This window comes from Phascolarctos cinereus, unplaced genomic scaffold (genome assembly GCF_003287225.1).
Source record: "Phascolarctos cinereus isolate Bilbo 61053 unplaced genomic scaffold, phaCin_HiC Scaffold_4;HRSCAF=312, whole genome shotgun sequence".
Classification (NCBI taxonomy): Eukaryota; Metazoa; Chordata; class Mammalia; order Diprotodontia; family Phascolarctidae; genus Phascolarctos; species Phascolarctos cinereus.
In genome coordinates this window covers 696942337-696962627 of record NW_027555847.1, presented here as the reverse complement: position 1 = coordinate 696962627, position 20291 = coordinate 696942337, and the positions used below count along the sequence as shown (strand labels likewise).

Here is a 20291-nt window from a genome sequence, read left to right as displayed (position 1 = left end):
TGGAGAAGAGACTGATGAGTCACAGAGCACTTGAATTGCAATTTTAGGTCAGTGACTGACTCAAGATCTTTGACCCTGTAAAAGTATCTTTTGGGCATTTTCTTATCCATGTAGAAATATTAGAGATAGCTATTTGAACCCTTTAATGGCAGGAAAGCCTTCAGCTCATAGCCAAGGGACCCGAAGAACAAAGAGACAGAAAAAGACCTGGACTGAGGAAATTACAAAATTGAAGGAGGCAAAGGTGAAAATGTGAAAGCAAAGACAATCCAGAAAGAGGTTAGTATGAAGGGTAAAAAATGAATTGTCCATGGGAATGAAGGGAACAGGCTGCTATTATCAAAAATAGTACTCTGGGGGGTGGGGGGTAAGGGAGAGAAAAAAGTCTACCCAGGTATGGTACTTTCTTAACTGTCCTACAACCTTTAATCTAAATGGCCGGGTTTTTGTTTTTTGTTTTTTTTACCAAGATGTAATCATCTGAAGCACCATCAGCCAAAGGTGAACGGGCCAGGACTCAGCACTGGATACGTCCTTCTCATGACCAGCTAGAGAATGGAAAAGCTAGCAGGCCCAGGTTAAGAAACCCTATTCTTCATACGTGTCAATTTAGTGAGACCCATGATATCCAGCACGTGAATTACAATGGTATAATGACTCAGGGTAAATTGAAAACCCAAGCAAAGATGAAAATATAAGTGCTGTCTTTATCGCATTGTTCAGCTTACACTTATACTCCGGAATGGTCAGCAGTGAGAAAAGAATCTGGGTTTTATAAAAGTTTCCTGCCTTGGATATTCCATGATTTCTTACATCTGCATTGAAGAAGGGCAGACAACAGTATTGTCAAATGAATAACGGAATGAGAAAGTAGGGTTTCTACTGAAGATGTAGACTTACTTTCATCTTATGTAAAATGATTTGAAGTAAAGGTGTTGGAACCTGATGTCAAGTAATAAATGGCTATTAGTCAAAAGATTTAGAAAGAAGGAAATCATGCCTGTGTCCAAATCTGGTGATTCTCCTGCAAGGGACTTTTCTAGGAAATTTATGTAATAGCTTATACTATCAAAACTGCCTCGAGAGATTAATTTATCTCTATTTCACCTACCTAATGAAAAACATACTTTTAACTGTTTCTCCTGAGAATACGGCCACAGAACAGCCGGAGTCTCCTAAAATTAAGGTGAAAAGTTATCAAGATCTTACAGGATGTCCATCTTGCGGGTGGAGGAAAGGAGAAGAAATGAATGAATGGTTAAGAATGCTCCCGAGACAGGAGACTCTCCCGGCCAGCTGGCAGGACACAACCTCTAGAGGGAGCTGTGGAGCAGCACTTTGTTGTGAAGGGTATTGACAGAATGATAAATTCTGCTATGATCACTACTTGCTCAAGAGACCAAAGCTCTAGAGCTGGAGAGGAGACCTCAGAAGCCATCCAATCCAAAGCTGGAAAGGATAAGCATTTCTCCAAGGTCAGATGATAAAATGCTACTAGCCCTATGGCTCATGGTCTAACAGAAAAGACAAATGGTTCTCCCTCTGCCAAGAAAGAAAAAGTCTATGTTTCAGCTGCCCTGAAATACATAACTTTGCATGATAGCTCTTTCTTGTGCCAGATCCTGACTGGTAACTCCAACAAGCAGATTGTTTTTAGGACCAAGCCTAAGTCCCACATCCAACCTGAGAGCTACTAACATTGATAGCACAGCCAGCACTGAATAAATCTACAACTAACAGCATGATAATTACTTGGGTTAAAATGGCTCCCCTGTCGTTTTTTAATCAGATACAGGTTGAGCAACTATTGAGCAGGGCAGCGATTTATTGTGTTAAAGGGGAACCCAGTGCCCAGATTCTTTTCTTACTGCCGCGACAGAAATAAATTCCAGTAATGAAGCAAATACCTTAAAGTGTTACTGGGCAAGCTTTAAAAATGCAAGATAACGAGAACCACGTGTTAGAGACATGAAGAGAAATGCAAAATACAGTAAGGAAAACTAAATTTGCACTGAAATTCTTTATCATACAAATAAAAAGTAAATATATATATATGTGTGTGTGTATGTATATATATATGTATATATATAAATATATAAATACTGCAAAGAGTATTTTACAAAACAAAAGCAAGACACTGAGGGACAAAGGCAGCCAAAAATATATACAACAATTTTTTACTAAAAAAATATAAAAATTATTTATTATAACGTGGATAGACTTTCTTTAGTCTTACCATTAAAGACACACAGATATAGCAAAGGAAGCAAGAGTAGGAAAGGGAAAAGAGAGGAGTGAAATGAGCATTGAGAAGTTGCGCAAGCCCAAAGACAGTAAGACAGTTAGCAATCCACAATGAGTCTAATGAGCTGAAGAAACATACAACCCCCCCGCCTTTTTAGTTTGGAAATAATAGCATCGAACAACTATCATTTTCCATGGAAATATCTGCTCCAGGAAGAATCACTGGAGAGGGAAAAAGCAGCTTTTTTTCTGGGTTTCCGGCCTTGAAGTTTCTTCCTCAGCAACATGAATGAAGCCCAGAGAAGCTAGGGAAGTAAACTTATTCGCAAAGCCCTGGGGCTCTCAAAGAGGCTCTCCTGTTGCCAAAGTCCTGCTAACATGTGTACGAGGTGTTGAAATCACATTCTCATATGGAATTTAAATGGTTGTACTGGTAATAGGCTTATTGTATTTTTTCACCAGATACCTTGGAAACTGCTTGGAATGCACCTGCCCCATTTTTAAACACTTTCACCTAATAAAATGAGCAGGTTTTTAAATATGCTCTCACCTCACACTGATTGCTATTCAGTGTGCACAGGGCAGAAAAAACATTACCAACACAGATGGACACTCTTCTTATTAATATTAACACGTTTCCCTACCCTAATGACTAAAGTATGAAGCACTGTGAAGAGGGGTGACTGATGAGCATGCCTCAAATTACATTTGTGCATAATTTAACAACTAAGATGTATGATTTCTAATAACTTTCTTCACTTTAAACCAGCTGATTTTTTTGGGGGGGGCAGCAATTAGGGTTAAGTGACTTGCCCAGGGTCACACAGCTAGTAAGTGTCTGAGACCAGATTTGAACTTGGGTTCTCCTGACTCCAGGGCCAGTGCTGTAGTTCACTGTACCACATAGTTGCCCCAAAACAGCTGATTTTGAATATGAATAATAGCTTTCAGGATTTCTTCAAAATGCTTTTTCTTATAGTTTATTTAGAGTTGAAAGTAGCATTCAAATTGATTTTCAACATAATGACCACTGGTCCAAAGCAATTTTTTCAGGTTATCCCAGATTAAACTTGTTTGCATTTTTACTGCAACCACTTTTGAAATTCAGTTGTTTAGTAGGTGTTCTGTTTCTTGAACTATTAACTAGGTAAGATCACATATTTAGAACTGAAAAAGACCTCACAGACTGTCTATAATTAGGGAAACTGAGGCCCAAAGAGGTAAGTAACCTTCCCAAGTCACTCCAGGGCTCAATTTTTAGAGATTTTGAACTCTAGTGCTTGGAATCTTTCCATTGAAGGCATAGATATTCTCTTAAGTTATGTGCAAAAGGATGATTTAAGATCTTTTTAGTCGTTTGGTTTTTTTAATACAAGTTTGCTATCAAAGAATCTCTTACAAATTGAGTTTATTTTGCAGTTACATATGTAGAGCTGAAGATAATTCACTTATAGCACTGACTGCAAGCTGACATTTAGAAGCACAATTAATTAGTCAAAATAAATTTGTACTGAGAGTTCCCAAAAAAAAAAATTCTAGGAAGGTTTAAAAAAATATAATTCTAACACCTGGAATTGACTTTCAGAGCATCTCAACATTAGAAATTACCCATTCCTGGGAGAAAAAATGTGTTTTTGTTGCTCTATTTTCCTAAATATGCCAAGAGCTTAAATTGGCAGTATAGATGGGGAAAAGTAAGATAGAGATAAGTTCATAGGTCCCCAAATCTGGTATTTTTATATGACATGAGCATATTTAATCGACTGAATAATCTCATTGTGAAATACATAAATTACAGAAACATCTTTATATAGTTTCATTTTGTCAAGCAAATAAGGGCTGATAAATGATAGAGTGACTCCTAAAGTTAGTCTTAAATAAAAGTTACGTGGAGAAAAAAATGTTGAATCAATCTATTTTTTTAAAAAAACCCAAAGACTGTTGAAAATTGTCAGCACATTATATATTCACTTGCAAAAAACTGTAAAAGAACAAGAACTGTTCATCTTTTCACAGCCTCCTGAGAGTTTACTTGAAGAGCTTTTTAGGAGAGAGGAATTTGGGTCCTCATTAATTTTTCTCTAAGGCTTTGCTTTTATTTCCAAAAATGTATGGCCTGCTACAAGTCAGCTCCTCTGGACAGTTCACTACTGGTTCATTAAGTCAACCCAGTGGCACTCCCCTTGAAAAGCCCATGTCTGAGCCTGCTGCATTTAGGACCCAAATTTCTACTCTGTGTTTAAACTCTTTCGAACTGACCTAATATAATTTACAATACAATTTACAGAGCTGAAACACTCCCTGAATAAAGCACAGCAAGGCCTTGGCAAGATGTCATGCTCACAAGAGGTAGCCTTATGGGGGGGGGGGAGGAGATGGTGATGCTAGTGGAAAATTTAATCTGCTCTGGCAATAAAAGGCCAAAACTTTTTTAAAAGCATGGAGGATTATCCCATGGTTAAGCTGCTCTCTCCCAGGAAGCACCTTTTAAAAATAGACATAAATCTAGTGCCATTAGTTAGACAACAGTTCTCATTCAGCATTCTGACTGCAAACTGCAGGCTAAGGTTGTGCTTCCCCGGGCATACGCAGAGCTCAAACTTGTCTGACATGTAGTACTGAGCGCAAAGTTCTTCTGGATGGAAACAAGCTGCCCATTCCAGAGGAGCAGACAGTGATTCCATTGGGATGCACAAGCATCAAGCTTCGGAGGGACCCGGATTACCAGGGGCCAGAGGTCACTGCTACTCAAAATAACGTTTACAACAGCCCCGGGTTGCCACTGTTAAACTCTTCTTATGAAAACATAACAATTTTAAAGCTCTTTTAAAGAAAATGAATTAGAACCTTAAAAATTATTTCAATGACTATAACTGAACATGCCACTTTTTTACCCGTTCAATATGTTTTGCACAAGCTTCTGGTGCTTCACGCATCTAACAGGACCTGCACTCTACAGAAGAGAACTTGCAAAGTACAACTATACTGATAAACACAACTGACTATGCCTTAACATTTTTGCTGTTCTCTCAAGTCTGAACGCTCATCCAAGTGACAATGTTTGCATTTAATTTTCTTTTCACTGTATTAGTTAGGAATGCCAAACTACCAAACTTCTGGGCCTAAGAAATTTTCCTTTGTTATGACTTTTAAAGCAAGTCCCGATGCTGACAATAATGACCATGTTGAAAAATCTCTTTTAAAAAACCCTTACCTCTTTTTCATCTCTAACAGCTGGTTATTGAGTACAGATCTCTCGCCCTCCAGCTAAAAAGTAAATGAAAGAAAAACCATAGAAAGGTTAATTTTCATGATAAGCAGTTTCAAAGAAGATCAATTATTTATCCCATATGGCACATCCACAGCCTCCACTGGTATCTGCCAATAAAGGGACAAAAGCAACCAGTTTTCTCTGAAAAAACTGGGGTGACTAAAACATAAATCTGGTCGGTCCCTAAAATAGAGCCAAGTGACAATGCTGATTGCTTTATTAAGTGCCCAGAGCCTTTATAACTCACTCTTCACGAGCCCTGGGCTCAGTGAAGAGGCCGAGGGGTCTCGTCTCAGGTCCACCACCTGCATGACATTAGTCATTTACCTTTCTGGGCCTCACTTGCCATAACTCTAAAATGAGGGAACTGAAGTTTGCATGTGTCTTATCTAAGTACTAGACTATAAACTCCAGGACGAAAGGACAAGGGCCCAGCATGATGCTCTCCAAACAGTAGGTATTTAATAAATATTTGTTGAGTTAAACTGAATTGATTTTATACATTGAAGAAAGGTTTATCTGTGGCTTTACCACCAACAATTTCACACATGCCAATCTGAATTTACAAGCATTAAATAGCAAACAGAAGAATTTTAAAAAAGGTTTCTTACAAAGACTTCTACCAAAAGTCCAGAAATAATGCAAAAACAAATAAAATGTGAGGCTTTGAATTTCTCTAAATGAGTGAAAGTTTTCAATATAAAGAATAAGGACTCTTCAAACACTTTTGAATTTTTAGGCTACTAGCTGCTATTGATAGTTGAAAAAGTGTTTTCTAGAATTTCAGTTACAATGTTAAGCTTAACCAAATTTCAGTCCCATACATGCCTTACCATAACTTCATCATGTTGCCCGGGCATATGTATATAAAGTGCATTCACCAACACAGAAATATATGCGGTATGAGAGCAGATAAAATATACCTTTTCTCATCATATCATTCTTGCCTTCTTAGTTTTTTATAAATTTGGTGTAGTTACCTATATTTTAGAAATGAGATCTTCATCAGAGAAAACTGGCTGCAAAGATATTTCCCTCTTTTCCTACTTCTCTTCTAATTTTAAGTGAATTGGTTTTATCTGGGCAAAAACTTTGGTTTGATGCAACAAAATTATTCATTTCATGTCCTGTGAACCTTTCTATCTCTTTTGTTTAATGACGAAAAGCGTCCCTATCCACTAATCTCACAGGTAATTTCTTCTATATTCCACTAATGCTTATACCATTCTTTCTGCCCACTAAGTCATGTGCCTATTTTGTGCTCATCTTGGTAAATGCTGTGCGATGTTGATCCATACCTACTTTCTGCCAGACCACCTTCCAGTTTTCCAGTTTTTGTTGAATAGTAAGGTCTTGCCTCAATAGCTGAAATCTCTTAGTTACTGTGCATGTTTACTTCTGTAAATGTATTTCTGTAAATATCACATTCTTGACCTATTTCATTGCTCAACCTCTCTATCCCTTACATAGTACCCAAAAGCCCTCTAGTACAGTTTGAGATCTGGTACTACTAGGCCTCCTCCCTTCCCATTTTTTTCCTTCATTAATTCCCTTCATATTCTTGCCATTTTGTGCCTCCAGATGAACTGTTATTATTTTTCCTAACATCGTAAGAAATTCTTTGGTAGTTTGGTGTGGTACTGAATAAGCAAATTAATTAAGTAGTACTGTCATTTTTATTATGTTAGCTCAGCCTACCTATGAGCAATTAATTTGACATGTCTTTATTTGTGTGAAGTGTTTTGTAACTGTATTCATATAGTGCCTGTGTGTCTTGGCAGGTATAATTCCCAAGTATTTTACATTATCATCTGCAGCTATTTTAATTTTGTTTTTTTGCTTTTTGGTGAAGCAATTAGGGTTAAATGACTTGCCCAGGGTCACACAGCTAGTACATGTCAAGTGTCTGAGGCCGGATTTGAACTCAGGTCCTCCTGACTCCAAGGCTGGAGCTCTATCCACTGTGCCACCTGGCTGCCCCTGTAGTTATTTTAAATGGAATTTCTCTATGTCTTCCTGCTGGATTTTGTTGGTAATACACAGAAATGCTCATGATTTGTACGGATTTATTTTATATCCTGGCAACTTGGATGAGGTTGTTAATTGTTTTGATTAGTTGACTCTCTAGAGTTCTCTAAGAAACCATAATCTTCTCCACAAAAAGTGACAATTTTGTTTCCTCACTGCCTACGCTTCTCCTTCACTTTCTTTTTCTTATCTTACTGCTACAGCTAACATTTCCATTATGATAAATAAACAGTAAAGGTGATAACAAACATCATTGCTTCACCCCTAATCTTACTGGAAAGGCTTTTAGTTTATCGTGACTGCAGCTAATATCATGACTGCAGATAATTCTTGCTCTTGCTTTTAAGTAGACACTGATTATCATCTTAAGGAAAGCTCCATTTATTCTTGTGCTTTCTAGTATTTTTAATAGGAACAGGAGAAATTTTTCTCCAACTACTGAAATAATCACATGATTTTTGTTGTTTTTGTTAATATGGTAAATTACGCTTATAGTTTTCCTAATATTGAACCAGACATGCATTCCTGGTATACCTCCTGACAGTGTATAATCTTTGTGATATATTGCTGTAATCTCATTTCTAGTATTTTATTTAAAAATTTTGCATCAGTATTTGTTAGGGAAATTGGTCTATTTTGACCATCCTTGATTTAGGTATTAAGAACATATTTGTTTCATAGAAGGACTTTGGTAAGAGTCCCTCTTTACATATCTTTTTTTAATAAAATTTTTAAAATTCATTCTTAAATACAAAAAGAGGAAAAAAAAATTTCCACATGCACAGCAGAACACAGAGAGAGAATTCAACACAAAACCATGAATTTCAATTTCAGATTATTTACTTTTTTTGAAAACCTATGTAATAAATAGTTTTCAAAGCTATGTAGCTCTTCTATGCTTCCTTCTAAGTTTTCTTCTGTTCTCTGCTGTGCACTTATTATTTTTCTCTTCCACCCCACCTCACCCTGAAGAAGGCTACAATTAAACATGAACACACACACACACACACACACACACACACACACACACACAAAGATACAAAACCATACTATACAAACTTCTATTTATCATTCATTTCTTTCTCTGGAGGGGGAAAGCATCTTCCTTCATAGGTCCTTTGTAGTGGTTTGAGTATTTATGATAATCAAGATGAATCAGTCATTCAAAGTTGTTCTTAGGACAGTATTTCCATTACTATGTATACTGTTCTCTTGGTACTGCTCATTTCACTTCATTTTTTCACGCAGGTCTTTCCATGTTTTTCTAAACTCAGCCAGCTCATCATTTCTTGTAGCTCAGCAGTATTCCAACACAGTCATATGCCACAACTTGTTCAGCCACTCCACAATCTGAAGGACATCTATCATTGTAACCGATCTGATAGGTGTTTGATGGTATCTCAAAGATGTTTTCGTTTGCATTTCTCTAATCAATAATGATTTAGAGCATTTTTCATATGACTACATGTAGTTTTGATTTCTTCATCGAAAAATTGTCTATTCATATCCTTTGACCACTGGGGAATGAGTCATAAATCTGACAATTTCTTTACATTTTGAGAAATAAGAACTTTGTCTGAGAGACTACCTATGAAATTTTCCCCTTTAGTTTTCTGCTTTCCTTCTAATCTTGGCTATACTGGTTTTATTTGTACAAAAACTTTCAAATTTAATACATTCAAAGTTTTCCGTTGTACACCTCACACAATGTTCTCTTTTGTTTGTTCATAAATTGTTCTCTTATTCACGAGCCTGATAGATAATATGTTCCATTTTCTTCTAATTTTCTTGTATTTCCCTTCATATCTAGGTCATGTATCCATTTTGACCTTCTCTTAGCATATGATTTAAGACACTGTTCTATGCTCAATTACTGCCACACTGTTTTCCAGCTTTCCCAATAATTTTCTTAACCAAAACTTATCCCTAAAACTTAAATCTTGATATCTGTCAAAGACAAGACTACCACAATCTTTTGCCACTGTGTATCATATGTATACTTTAGTCCACTGATCTATTTTTCCATTTCTTAACGATTACTAAATAGTTTTAAATTTTACTGCCTTTGCCTTTTATAATTTGAGGTCTAATACTCCTGAACCTCCTTCCTTTACATTTTTTTCATTAGTTTCCTTGAAATTCTTAACCTCTTGTTCTTCCAAATGAATTTTATTATTTTTTTCTAACTCAGTGAAATTTTTTAGTAGTTTAATTGACATGGCATTGAATAGATTAGTCAGGAAAAATTGTCATTTTTATTATATTGGCTTTGTCTACACACGAACAATTAATATTTCTCCAATTATTTAAATCTGACCTCTACCATCTTCCCAGAATCCTCCTCTCTCTCATATATATACATACACACACACACACCCACACACACCAACACTTTGTGTAGTATTGGAATGAAATGCTCTTTAAATGTTTGGTAGAATTGACTTATAAATCCTTTCAGTTCTTGACGGTTTTGTCTTGCAAGCTTCATTTACAGCTTGTTCAATTCCTTTTTCTAAGATAGTTATTTATGCATGCTATTTCCTGTTCTGTTAGTCTGGGCAATTTTGTTTTTGTAAATATCCATTCATTTCATTCAGATTGTCCATTTTACTGGCATATAGTTGGGCAAAAGAGCTTCTAATTGCTTTTATTTTATCTTCATTGGTTGTGAAATTCACCTTTTTCATTTCTGATAACTGACAATTTGGTTTGCTTCCTTGCTTTTTCAAAAAATCAAATCAGCCAATGGTTTATCTATTTTATTGGGTTTTTAAAAATAGCTCTTAATTTTATTAGCTTAATTTTTTTACTTTCACTTTTTAATCTCTGTTTTATTTCTCTATTTTTATTTATTTATGTATTTTTATTTTTTTTTATTTCTCTATTCTTGTGTTCAATTGGGGATTTGAAATTCATTGGTTTTCTAGGCTTAAATTTTAGTTGTATGCCCAATTTGCTGATTTGCTCTTTCTCTTTTACTGATCTAAGTGTTTAGAGACATAAATTTTCCCCTAAGTATTGCTCTGACTACATCCCACAAATTCTGATCTATTGTGTCACTGTTGTCATCATCTTTAATGAAATTATGGATCATTTCTGTGACCAATTCTTTGACTTGCTTATTCTCTGGATTAAGTTATTTAGTTTCCAAATAATTTTTAATCTATGTTGTAATTTTTGTTTCATTGTTGTCAGAAAACGATTTATTTTAATACGTCTGCTTTTCTGCATTGGTTTGTCAAGGTTTTATGCCGAAATATATGCTTAATTTTTGTGACAGTGTCATACACAGCTGAGAAATAAGTATAATTATATTGCTTTCTATTTCCATTTGAAATTTTCCAGAGGTCTTTATAGTAAATCCAAGTTTTCAAAAATTCCACTTTTCTCCTAACTTTTCTTGTTCATTTTATGATTACATTTATTTCTAGGTCTGAGAGGAGTAAATTGAGGGCCTGCACTATGTAGTTTTACTGTTTCTTCCTGTGTTTAACTTTTTCTTTAAGAATTTAGATGCTATGCCATTTGTTGCACATGTTCTTTATTATTATCAATTCATCGTGGCCTCTTTTAGCAAATGTAGTTTTTCTAATTATCTCTTTTTGGGGGGTCAATTTTTGCTTTTACTTTGGGATCATGGTTGCCTTCCTTACCTTTTTTACTTCAGCTGAAGCATAATAAATTCTGTTCCAGCCCCTTATTTTAACTCTATGTGTATCTGTTTCAAGTACATTATCTTATTAACAACATTTTGTAGGATTCTGGTTTCTAGTTCATTCTATCCTCTTCCATTTTATGGGTGAGTTCATTCCATTCACATTCACAGTCAGAACTGTATTTCCCTCTTTCCTATTCTCTTATCCTTATCCTTCTTTTTCACCCTGTCTCCTCTATAAGTCTGTTTTGCTTTATGACTGCTGCCTCCCTTAATCTACGCTCTCTCTTATTTCCCTGCCCCTTCTTTTTAATCTCTTTTCCTTCCTACTTCCCAGTTGGATAAGATGAATTTTTGTATCCGATTATGTGTGTATATATATTCTTCCTTCCTTGAACCAATTCACATAAGAACAAGGTTCAAATGTTACCTGTTGCCTCCCACTTCCCCCTGCATTGTAGAAACTCTCCTTTGCGTATCCCATTTATGTGAAATAATTTTCCCCATTTTTCCTCTTCCTTGCTCCTCTCCCAGCATATTTCTCTTCCCTACCCTTCCATTATTCTTTTGAAATTATCTAAACATAACAGAAACACACCCTGACCATCAACTTGATTAGATTCCCTCAAAGACCCCCAGTGATGATAAAATTCTGACGTGTAACATGTATCATCTCCCCATATAAAAACGTAAACAGTTTAAATATGTTTAGTCCCTTACAATTTCTCATTCATGCTTACCTTTTTTTGCTTCTATTGAGTCCTGTGTTTGAATGTCAAATTTTATATTCAGTTTTGGTCTTTTCATCAAGAATGTGTGAAAATGCTTTATTTCCTTAAAGACCCATTTGTTTTCCCTCTGAAGGATTATACATGATTGAAACAACTGAACAACAGCAGGCCTCCTCCTATATATTAGCTTACAATGCAGTACCATAAATGTTCAAAAGTCATAAGAATGCTTTTGTTTAATGATATTAATTAAGAATTTCTAGCAATTGTTAATCATTTCTATTAGCTTGAATTAGTGATGCTTTACTGGGCTTAAAATGTATTGAGGACAGAAAGAACAATCACGGATAAAAAGATAATACTTATAGTCATATGACATAGGAGATTGACCACTGGCAAAGTAATACCCTCCCAGTGGGACTGAATTAATAGGAAGTCAGTACTAAAGGGGAACTTAAGAAAGCAGGGAACATATATTTTTATCCAATGAGATGGCTGAGTAAACCTCACATACTTCACCTTCATCCTTGACCCAAATCCCCAACCCTGATTCCCCACCCAAAAAAAAGACCAAAAAACCCAACCACTGAGGTTGCATTTTGGATTTTCAATCACATCTTTAAGAAAGTTTTTTGAAGTAAAAAATAGCTGTTATATTCTGATAGCATACAGCACATCCACTGTGTCTAAGTATTCTAGTCTCACTTCCCACACAAAAACAGACTACATAATTTCTTTCAACCCAATCTTTAGATGGAGGAAGTAGAATGTAAAGGGAAAAGAAAGAGTGAATACAATGTTATGGCAAAGAACTTGCTAAAAACTAAGAAGGCAGCTTAGTTGTCATGGATTTTTACTTCAGAACATCTGGAATAAACACTCCTTGGTGATAGTTTGTTACAAATATATTATGCACGCAGTCTTCTCTATTCAACAGCAGGACGAGGGATGGCATAACTCGAAGCGGACGGCACTGTGGCTGAGGAAGCAATGCATGATGAAGAGTTTTTCTAAAAACTGGTGCATATGTTACATGCTGTAAAATTTGTGGGTAAAGTTGTCGATGGAGACACCATTGTGGCTTACTAGCACATTCTTCATTCCCATTTCTCACGGTCTGCTGGGGAATAGTGGGAAGAGACTCTTAAACGTTTCTGACGGTGGAAGTGTTATGCAATAGGATCAGCAGCAACCTCTGCGATGGACAACACCAGTATCCAAAATAAACTTCCTTCTGATTTCCTCAAAAGTTAGAGGACCTGAGTGAACTATGGATAGTTTGTTTGGCAAGTTGTAAGTGGATATAAAAAAGAACTTTCAGAACATACGGAATAGGAAAATGGAGTCTGCAAAGAGACCTGCAGCAACTCAAAAACTATTCTGCGTCTAAGTCCCAAACTTAATTCTTGAATATGCTTGAGAACGAGTGAAATGAATAAGCAACAAGGAAAGCACTGGCTGGAAGCAAGGAATTGGATAGGTAATTCTCCATACATTTCACTTTTTACTAATAAAATGCCACTTCCTAAGCAACTGATGCTACCACTTCTCCATACTCCATTTCTATGATCTGTGATTCTGCTACTGTGAGCGCTCCCTCAGCAGATCGAGGGCAGCCCTCCTGTGTCTCAGTGGTCTTCAACAATTGCTATGGCTGAAAAACTTGTCAACTTATAGTTAGTTTGGTGGTGAGCCTCTCTAAATTTAATAGGTTTGGTCCTCAGAAAACAGATGTACCCTACATAATTTAACTGGTAATCAAAGCCTTTCCAGTCTGGTAGAACTTGTGGAAACGTGTACTTGACTGGCAGCCTGAAAGAAGCTGGGCTACCTCCATAGTAGGACCATATCTAAATACATGCTGGTTAATCTGATTTGATTACTTTTGGGGAAAATCATGCCATGCCATAAGATAAAAATAAATTCTTCTCACTGCACATGCATGTCGGAGAAAGTGGCTAGTTATAAACAGCATATTATTTACGGCTCCACTGAAACGGCAGCTCTAGATTCTAAAGGAGATTTGATTTATCCTTTGGTGATCCCAAGAAACTGATGGCCGAACATAAGCCATGAATTGTTTAATATGTCTAGTGTCTATATTCCACAAACAAGCTTTGGATCACTTAATACAAACTGAAAATCAGTATCTGTCCCATAATGATGGCCCAAAATACAAGATAGTATGTCTTTTGAAACTTGCAATGACAGTCAGACTTAAAACAACAACACCACACACAACCACCTTCAAACTTGTAACTAATGGTGAATAACCCTATTCACTAATTCTCACTATGACTTTTTTAGTATCGTAGGTATAGAGGATAATCAGATGGTTTCTCATTGGTGTTCAGCCACATTTCACTGCATGCAATCAACAATAATATTATTTCACTTACCATACTCCACCTATCTCAGTCACCTATTTTCAGTTGGACTGAAAGTAACCTTAAATTAAGGTTGTTATTCTGAAAGCAAAAATGATTTCTGAGAAGCCAAAATAAACCATCACAAAACCCATGCACTCTATTCTACAGCAGAGACACTCAAGGCCCTCATTTACAGCAGTTTCACTCAATATATAATTCCAACAAGCTTGGTTTTCTGACGTTCCAAAAAACAGCAATTATCATGATAATGCATCAGGGGAAGAATATGCTCTGAAACTAAGGTCAAGGGCAGAATGCAAATCCCTCATCTCAAAGCAGTCAATCATTGTTTCCTTACCTCTCAAAAATGTCCCTGCTTAGTTCAGACAACTGAAATTTGCTCAGATGGCAAAAGACTAAAACGCAATGTTTTAAATTTATGATGTGTAGGGCTATTTAATGGATGTGGGTATCTTTAGCTTTTCAAAGAGAAAGACACAGAATTAGAGTGTGGGAAACCTTGGTTTCTCCTAACAGTATGAAAATATGAAGTAAAATAAAAACATCAGCTTATGTAATAATTTATATTTTTATAGTGATATTATTTTTTTAAATATATATACTGATGAGTTTCATTTGCACAACAGTCCTGTGACACAGGCCAAGTGGAGATGATTTCTCTTCATTTTACAGATAGTAACCTGTCCAGAGGCATATACAGATGGGGGAAATAGGACAAGAACAAGGCCTACCCAGTACAAGGCTTTTTCTGTCCTTTATCCTCACCCTGGCTGCTTTGGCTTGAAGAAACTGAACTTCACATATTTTTCCAGTGTCACCAGTGAAAACCTTTTCTCTAAGTAAACCCCACTGGCCTAACAAAGGTGAGGCACAACACTGCTGTAGGACAGCGGTCACAATCTGTCACTCTAATGCAGAGGGTACTGAAAAGAGAAAATGAGGGCTCTAGATAGAAACAAGCCACATCTTAGACCTTCTTTTAGAATCAGAAAAAAAGAGAAATCAAGCTAGCCTTGTGTTTAGGTAGGGCTATTCCTAAACCATTCTAGCTAGATGAGTATCCCAGATAAACATAATCTGAATCTCCAGTCATCAGCATTTACTGATCCTCTCTATCATTAAGTCCATTTTTCTATTTACTCAAAATCCCACATGCTTTTGGATCAAACCTACTTTTTTCTGGCGTTAGTAAAGATACAGAATATACTCAGTGCCTTGTAAACACTCCTCATCTATCTGAGGAAGACTAAATTATTATTCAGTTTATCTTCAGTGCTGTCTTCTAAAGGACCCTTCAAATCACCCCTTAACTTCTTGCCAAATTTTCTAAGGCTCTCAAGTCATATCACAGCCTACTAGCATCGTACACAGTTGTCTAGGAGTGGCCAGAATTAAAACTGGAGGCCATTTACATGCTGAGCTTTTATTTCTTCAAAAGAGTGCTGGTTTTAAGGCTCCTTATGTCCACGAGAAAAGGTTTTTAAGGAAATGTGGACAGCTGCAAATATATCCACATTGCTTTTCTTGGAGACCTGACAAATTTGACGCTAGACCATACTTGTCAAACACTACCTGTGCCTTTAAAGAAACCGGTTTGCCCCCAAAGCTTCCACTGCCAATGAGATCATCATCAAGCTCCCAAGCGCTACCAAAAGAACACACCTAGACCTCATTCAAGTTCAAACCACCTCTGACGATGTGAATGAAAGAAGAATCTTACTTCCATTCATGAAAGTACCCTGGGACAGTCATGGCAGAAGCTGGTGGGAAGGAGGTGAGGAAATTTATTCGAATAAGTCTTGTGGGTGAAAAAGTATATCTGAGTCCTGACAGGATAGGGCATTTCAGTGCTATGAGTCTAAGAAATGGGCAAAGCTGCAGTGAAGGTTTTGAAGTATAAAATCTAAAAGGAACATCACAAAACTGGTTTTACACAACTGACACACAGGGTAGTGGACACTTGATGTAGTTTCCAAAGTGACTAAACAAGCTGCCCTGGGCTTCTGACATTTAAACGATGATGCCGTGAACTAAAACTTATACAGAGAAGGATGATTGTAAAATATGTTGGAAATAACAAAATGTCACCTGAGGGGGCAAGGCACAATACTGATGACAACACGTGTCAAATTCTATTCAAAAAATGATTCCTAAGTTGCTGTTATGCAGTTAAATGTAATTATCCAGCATTGTGATTGAAGGGTAGAATAACCTAGAATAAAACCCAGTTAATTGCTATTTACAGATTACTATGCACATTTGGACCATAAATCTTTTAGAGATTAAAAATATTTGTTAGAAAATTGTATGAATCAGTCCTATTAGCTGTGTCAGAAACTCTTTTGATTAAGCCATATAGGCAACTAGGCTAGAATTTGTTTGCCTATAGCTCATTCCATCGATTATACACATTCCATGTATCAAAGTACACACTTACACTATCATTTGGAAATTATGGCCAACAAAGGGGATTATTTCATTGAAAAATATCTACTAACCCCCAAACTGTATGCAATTTAGATTAATTTCCTTAACAGCTTAATAAGCAAACACAAGCTGAATCAGGAGGAACCTCTTTCTCTCCAGGCTTATAAATAAAAGGCTTCTTTCAAAGAAAGTCTCATTTCTAAGTTATCTCTTAAGTCCCCAGGGGCTTTCTGCTTACCAGACTTTAAGGAACTTTGAGCTGCCCCTAATCTAGAGCCAAAACAAAACCCTCTGGGGACAAGGTAAGACATATCATACCAAAACTGTAAAAGCACATCCCACATGGATCTGCCACATCTGACTGAGCACTGCCTCCTGAGGCCTTGTCCAAGATGGGCAGGGAAGACTACCATGCAAAGGGCTGGGCATCGCTTACCTTTTGATGACTCGTGACCTCTTCTCTGCTTCTTCCCAGCTCCTCAGCAAGTTTGAGATTCTCCTCCTGCAATGCCGAAAGCTGTTGGGACTTCCAAGCTGCTGCCTGCTTCAAGGCTTCTCTGCAAGGACAGGGAGTGCAGGGTTACCATAGAAACAAGACAGGCAAGAAAAATGGTGGGAGAGAAGCAGCTTCCCAGCCTGAGGCAGAAAAAGATTTTTCTCTGGGTCACGTGCCTAATGGGAATTTATAACTAGAAAGCACCTATCACTCCAAGCAGAATAGACTAGAGGGCTTTAATCTGGCAAAGAACAGATGTCACCTCTAAGGCCATCACCCTTTGGCCTGCTAAGTGCTCACCACTCCTACTCAGCTCCCACACTACATTCATACACTAGTTAACACCAGGGGAGAATAGGAGAATGATCATCAGAGTCTACTGCTGTAGGAATAGGCTTGTTATTTAAATGCATGAATACATTTCACATCCACAGAGTAGTTTGTCATTTCTTGGGCACTTGCAAGACTGCCCAGCTTTGTAACCTGTTTCTCCTGGCAAGAAGAAAAAATCTAATGGTCCCATTCATTCGCTAGTATCTGATGAAGTTCAGGGATGACGTGTATTGGAATATATTTTTAGGACAACCAGAGGCAAAATGCCCTAGGGAGAGCAGTTTTCTAATTACATAAGGCACTTTTTTCTCCCCTCAAATGAGAATGATACCCTTTCCAAGCACTGATTTTTGATTAAAAGCAGCAAATAAAAATGAATATACCACATGGAACACGTGCAACCAACATATAGAAGGATCTATTACATTCAATGCAAAAATCAATTATTTTAGTTATTAGCTAAGGTACAGTTTCACCAGTACGTCTGCCAATACAATCACTGAAATTAATTTAATACTGCAGAAGGTTTCACTGTAGCTATGAGTTGGAGGTAAACATATGCTTGTTAATTTCCATTGTGAGTTATGATACATGGATGAATCCTGAATCTTGGTATAAATTCATCTGATGATCAACATGTCTATTTTTAACTTCAGTTGTCTATAGGTGGCCAGAGTTGATACTCTGATTTCTCTTACTCTCTGACTTTCAATCACAGATTTGGCACTCATATTAGGGTAACCTCACAAAGGTTTAAGGAAACAGAAAGTAACATGGTTTAGTGGGAAAAACAAGAGAACTGTAGGCATATCCTAGACCTGGGTACAAATCCCAACTCTGTATGCCAGATATCACTGTCCCTCTCTGAGCTTCAGTGCGGTTATCTTTCAATCAGAGGGGAGAGGGGCAGAGGGAAGTAGTATCCACTTATCCTGGGAGGGGTATCTTGTTCAGTGAAGTTGAAATCAGGCACAGCTAGGACTTGAAGGCATCTAGGAGGGCATTCCAGGTGTGAGGAACAGCAAAAGAACATGCCCACAGCTGAAAGATCGAGTGTTGTGTGTAAGGACCCAAAAGGAAGCCAATGTCACTGGACGGAAGAGTGCCTGGGGAGGGATAAGAAGATTGAAAGGGGGGTGGAGCAGGCTAGGTTATGAAGCGCTTCGAACACCAATGATGATTTATATTTGATCCTGGAGGTGACAGGCAGCCACTAGAGGTTATTGAGTTGGGCTGTGATGTGGTCAGACTCCCCAGCAGCCACTGCAATAGTCCAGGTGTGGGGAAATAAGGGCCTGCACCAGGTTAGGAGCAGTGTCAGAGGAGGGAAGCGGGTGTTTTGGAAAGTCGTTGTAGACATGGAATTGACAGGTCTTGGCAACAGCTTGGATATGGGGGGAGGGGTCTGTGTGAAAGGCAGCCTCACATTAGTAGCCCAAGGTGACACCTAGATTGTGAGCCTAAGGGAGTGGGAGGATGATGGCATCCTCAACAGTAATAGGGCAGTCTGGAAGGTGGGGAGAATCTGGGAATAAAGATGAGCTCAGTCTTACACATGCTGAGTTTACGATGTGTCTACAGGACATCCATTTCAAGGTATCTACTAGGCAGCTGGAGATCCAAGACTGCATTACAGGTTGACAGAGGGGCCAGAGCTGGATGAGAAGATCTGAGAATTATCTGCATGGAGACGATAACTGAATCCATGGCAGCTGATGAGATCACCAGTGAAACAGCACAGAGGGAGAAGAGAAGAGGGCCCAGGACAGTCCTGTGAGGAACCTACATTTAGTGGGCATGACCTGGATGGAGAACCAGTAAAGGGACTTGAGTAGGATGTCAGAAAGGTTAACAATGAGGGGAGAGTTGTGTCCTGAAAACCTAGAGAGAAGAGAGTATTAAAGAAAGTAGAGTGATCAACTGTGTCAGAGGGTGCAAAGAGGTTAAGAAGGATCAGGAGTGAAAGAAAGCCACTGAGGTGGTTGCAGCCACTCCAGCACTAGGACCACCTCTTACTCTGAACACAAGCCAAAAGAGAAGGGAGGGTATACAAGATGTTTTCAGGAACATGGCTTATACCAAGCAAACTTCCCATAAATCTACCAGTAGTAAAGCACCCATGGAGTAACTTGATAAAAAGCTGCTCCCAAGAGTGCAGCCTCTCCCAGAGGGGTCAAAAAACCTCCTTACTACAGGCCAGGTACGGAGGCTTTCTGTGAAATCTGATGTTATCAGAAGTCCCCTGAATTTCTGATTTATAAATTTCTCTTCCAGCATCAGGTGTGTGAAATTGTTCAGGGTTTCAGAACAAATCTGAGCTTCTGGAGAGCAACAATTGCTTCTTTGTAGGAGGCAAGTGAAGCCCACCTAGTTGTCCTGTTTGAGGGCACAGCCTTTGTGCTAACCATGCCAAACATGTCACAGTCATGCCAAAAGATATCCAGCTAACACACTGCACATGTGGACAACACCCTTAAACTCCACTACGAAGGGAAACATTCTTCATTCTCAAAGCAGAAAAACAAAATCTCTTCTTCCTGTTATTGGTAGTTCTGAATATTAGATTTTCCCCCCATAAGGCCAAAAGGTATATGATTATATATGGAAAAATAGGAGACAGAATTAGGTATTGGCAAGTTTTTTCCAATTTCATTTGTGTGTGAATTTTTACTATAAATGCAAGGATATAAACCATTAATGCACTCCAAAAGTGTTT

The 20291-nt window shown here is 37.6% G+C and overlaps 1 protein-coding gene and 1 pseudogene across 9 annotated transcripts in view; one reads left to right on the top strand and one right to left on the bottom strand.

The window, feature by feature from the left end:
• The window catches only part of CLIP1 (CAP-Gly domain containing linker protein 1), a 145181-nt gene that overhangs the window by 8444 nt on the left and 116446 nt on the right, over positions 1-20291 (bottom strand). For all 9 annotated transcript variants that reach the window (XM_078154275.1, XM_078154272.1, XM_078154270.1 and 6 more), the window contains 2 exons: positions 17183-17303; positions 5459-5511 (listed from right to left, as the gene is read on the bottom strand). In XM_078154275.1, coding sequence (XP_078010401.1) covers positions 5459-5511; positions 17183-17303 — 174 coding nt within the window. The remainder of the gene's footprint in view (positions 1-5458; positions 5512-17182; positions 17304-20291) is intronic.
• LOC110196774 (histone H3.3A-like) lies at positions 19496-20182 on the top strand (annotated as a pseudogene).